Source organism: Rhagoletis zephyria, unplaced genomic scaffold, assembly GCF_001687245.7.
Source record: "Rhagoletis zephyria isolate East Lansing unplaced genomic scaffold, Rhagoletis_zephyria_1.1 Rzeph_scaffold_01373, whole genome shotgun sequence".
Lineage (NCBI taxonomy): Eukaryota > Metazoa > Arthropoda > Insecta > Diptera > Tephritidae > Rhagoletis > Rhagoletis zephyria.
The window spans coordinates 28,326-32,573 of NW_016158457.1; the positions used below are offsets into that span (position 1 = coordinate 28,326).

General features: G+C 34.8%; 1 protein-coding gene across 2 annotated transcripts in view; it reads left to right on the plus strand.

Moving 5' to 3' along the window:
* LOC108363779 (uncharacterized) overlaps nt 1–2,536 on the plus strand; it is a 29,648-nt gene extending 27,112 nt beyond the window's left edge. The window contains exons 4-6 of one of the 2 annotated variants that reach the window (XM_017617247.1): nt 1,721–1,792; nt 1,917–2,085; nt 2,151–2,536. In XM_017617247.1, the coding sequence (XP_017472736.1) occupies nt 1,721–1,792; nt 1,917–2,085; nt 2,151–2,330 (421 nt within the window). In that variant the 3' untranslated portion in view covers nt 2,331–2,536. The remainder of the gene's footprint in view (nt 1–1,720; nt 1,793–1,916; nt 2,086–2,150) is intronic. The other variant, XM_017617248.1, reaches the window with a different exon arrangement.
* The last annotated feature ends 1,712 nt before the right edge of the window (nt 2,537–4,248 follow it).

Consider the following 4,248-nt stretch of genomic DNA (forward strand, 5'->3'; position numbering starts at 1 on the left):
TTTAGGGGTGGCTCACAAGCATGAATATGTTCCACTCTCAAACCAAATCGTGGTTGCCTCAACTAAGATTTGGTAACTATGACTAAACCACGTGTTGAAAGAAAGCTTATCTGCATTAGCAGAGCTTAATAACATCCTTTTATGAACCATACGTTAAGTTGAATGGAATTTGTAGAAATATGCTTCAAAGAAATATTTATTAGTATTAACCAAACCCTTCAACTAAATTAACGATTTGTTACAACCTAGATGAATATTAGAAGCTTTAATATATTTAGTTATAATTACCAATCGATGGTAATAGTTCCCAATCCTTGGTAACAGTTCCCAAATATTGTCAAAATTCGGGAACTAAATATCTTTAGTTGTCGAAACAAATCCTTTTTCTCAGTGTACTGTTACTCACAAAAAAACAAATTTTCGTAGAAATGGTATAGAATTCTTAAAAATCAATATTTTTCGAACGGAAGACTCTGATTATCTACAGGAGATTCCCAAATAATAATATCCAATTGTTTATTTAACAATTTTTCCGCCGAAAATCCCAGAAAATGCAATGGGGGGACCAATAAAAAATCGTTAGTATTAAAAAAGGGTTAAATAAACAATCGGGTATTATTACTTCAAGTCTATCTTCAAGACCAGAGTTTTCCGTTCGAAAAATATTTATTTTCAAGCGACCTCTAAATGTTTCTTAATTTCAAAATAAAAATAGTGGTATATTTTTTTCAATACAGTACAATCCTAGACACCCTAGGATTAGGAGAGCATTAAAATTCCAACTGCACCTTTTTTTGCACACCCTTTTTGTTACGGTTTAGAAATTTATAATTTCCCAATAATTTTTGTGATAATTCATTAAAACAGTGAAATACTTTAAAATTAAAGACGTATTATTAAAATATGGAATATGAATAAATGAAAAGGTATATAAAAAAAATTATCTTTTATTAAGTGTACTGTTCGTAAAAGAAAGGATGAATTTAAGGTTTTCCATGAGATTAGTGTTTTTCTTATATGCAATAAGTACTGTAAATATATTTTATAAATGAAATGGTACCTGCATTCAGGCACATTTTTTCGGAAAAATTTTAGCACAATTTTAAATTTCGATTTTCCATCACTGATTTCAAGGTCTGTACAAAATTGAAGCTATTTCTCTATAGAACTAATATGATATAATGGCAGCGTTTCTTTATAAATTCCAGATAATCCCGTTTCACATGCAGAATAAACAGAATGCGTTTGAAATATACGTTAACATATCATCAGGAACGTTCTAAAGAATAAGTAAACAAAAAAGTTTATTCCAAACGTTCAGAATGAATAAAGAAATGCAGCCAATATCGTCGCTCGAATAAAGAAACAGTGTAAATGCCACATACACTATTATTCGATAATTGCACCATTGGATAGACAATCCTTTAATCTATTAGAAAAATCTTTAGTTTTCTTAAATATCTCTTTGGCTCACTAATTTATTCCCGAAAAACGAAATTGTATTTGTATGGTTTGTAATGGTTTATAAAAACTTCCAATTCGTTTTTCTCAAAACTATACTTTTCATGTTACACTATTTCATTATTCCAGCGACGATATCAAAAATTGAGCTTTTATAAAATGCTTGCAATGCCTTGTCGCTCGCCTCCCCGACTATAATAGCTATGCTTTGCTAACCACATTTCCAACTCAAAGTTCTCTGCTCTATTTATTTCCTTAGCGCTATTGCTTCGGTGTATTCTTCCGGTTCAGCTATGGCAACCGCGGATGCCTCTTTCTTGCCAGACCATAAGTAATTAATGTGAATTGTGTAGTAGTGTTGTCTTTTTCTGTATTTGTATGTTCCTGCTATTTATCCTTAATTTTATTTGAATTTCTTCATGCATACGTTTAAAGTTTGGACCCTTCTTCCACAGCCGTATTCAACAGCAAATTGCCCAACAACAGGCCCACTTCAATAACTTAAACATTGGTGGCAGCCGATATGACACAGCTAATCGCTACGCTCCTAACCATGCGATCGCTGCTGCCTCTATCGGTCCAGGCGGATCTTACCACACGGCCCACATCGGTCCGGAGAACCCAGTAAGCATTTTAAAAATACATACTTAATAAAAGCGTATTCAAAACGTCTCTGGCTTATTTTTCAGGATGTTCCGAACATCAGTAACCGCTTTGGTGGACCATCGTCGCCTGGCGGCTTTAAGGGCGTTTCAGTCAGCTCGTTTTCGAGTAGTTCCGATATCAACGGTAAAAAGATGAGTCAGCGTGGGGCCCAGACTACAATCAATGACAACGGCAAAATCACCACATACCGGGTGCAATCTTAAATACTTAAAAACACTTTCGAATGTATTATTGTTTAATATGAAGTATTTATTTTCAACATACTTATTTTCTTTGTTTAACTTTGTAACGAAAATCAAATCAATGTGTAATACTGGGGTAACATTAAGTATTCAAGCCACGATTAATGTTGGGCAGTTTCGAAATACATTCAAAAATATATAAGTAGTATACAGCGAGTGATGAATAATTCGTTTATTAATTTTTTTAGAATTGTATGTACATTTCGAAGCGGGGCAAACTGGGGTATTTGCCCCATACATATGTACGTCCATATGCATGGATATATGAATGTATTACGGATGTTAATTTTTCGGCTTTTTCCGATCCCGGGATTAGTCCCGGGATTTAGATATTCATTACTTTTCAACAACTTGAGTCGAAAAAATGGCTTCTATATTATTTGAGAAGCTCTCCTACCATGAAATAAATAATAAGTAAATGGGTTTGAAACCTACCTTTTTATTTAAAGTGGCGTTTTTATTTATTCTCTCTGACCGCAGGATTTATTTTGAAGGACTTTGTAATTTCAAAGATATGATTAATTCCAAAAATTATTAAAAAAAAAACTAGCTGTACCCTGCCACACTTTGCTGTGGCATATTCCTGTTACATGGATGATAAATTATTAACGAAACAAAGCATACGTTTCATATACAATATTTGTTGTTTTTCCATTCTCTGCATAGATATCAAGGATATCTGGTTTGCCGACACAGGAACACGCAACATCTGAGAAGCAATTCGCATCTAAATCTAAACCATACTTTTCCAAAATTCGACCTGGAGCATTACTGATTGTGATTCCGAATGTCAATCGAATTGGGAATTGTAATCTTTTAAATTGAAATGGTGTATCGGTCGGAATCATGGAAATTCTCACCTTTGAAAGGCCACGTTAAAATCTTTACCTACAATACTTTCTTCACCAATTTCTTAAATGCGAGTCGCATGCCGTTGCAAAGTTTTACCTGATTAATATTCCGCAACATGGTAATTGTCACACCTATTTTCAATTTCAGTATGTGGGGTCTCCCTGGAAGATCAATCGAGTTCAAAAATTCCGTTGGATGGTCTTTTTCCACAACAGTGTTTATCGACGTATATGCCATTTCCTCACGTTGAATGCTGGATTGAATAACATTAGTGGTATTCACCAAAGTGAGAAAGTGGCCTGGCAGTCTGGTAAAATAGCAGATCAGCTCAAGCATCGACTGTTGTCAATACCACTATTATTTAGTTGATAGACCTCCTTATTCTTCGCAGCAAGAGTAGCCCGTTCACTGAGCCAATCGTGATTCTTATAACAAATTTTCTTAATAAAGAAACATTCTTTCGATCAGTTCTCCTTTCGATGTTTCTAAGTTACAAAAATTATCAGGCCATAAAATTCGTCTTTACCTCTCATTGATTGGCAGCTTTCCGTTCCCATTGTCCAGTAATTGTCGCGAGAATACTTCGGTTGCAGTGTATGTATGTTCGTCTTGTCGCAATGTTGACTATTTCAGGTAAGCATTTATCTCGTCCGCTAGTGTTAATCTAGAAACTACAGATAATGTTTGCGTAAAATCTCCTGCGAGCAATATCAATGCATTCCCGCATTGTTGAACGTTTCCACGCAAATCTCGCAACAATCGATCAAGAACCTGAAGCTATTTTTATGTGCTATGGTGCACTCACCCCAAACAATAAGTTTAAATTTTTGTAATACTTTTTCCATACCGGATGCTCTCGAAATATTGCACGTGAGAGTTTCGATGATTTATATGTTCAATAGCAGCTCAAGAGCTAACTTGGCAATGCTTCCACCTGTTAACAATGTCGCAGCAATTCCAGACGAAGCGATAGCTAAGGTAATGTAATTTTTAGATCGAACCGTTCCTCCTGGCTCATCCAGGAAGA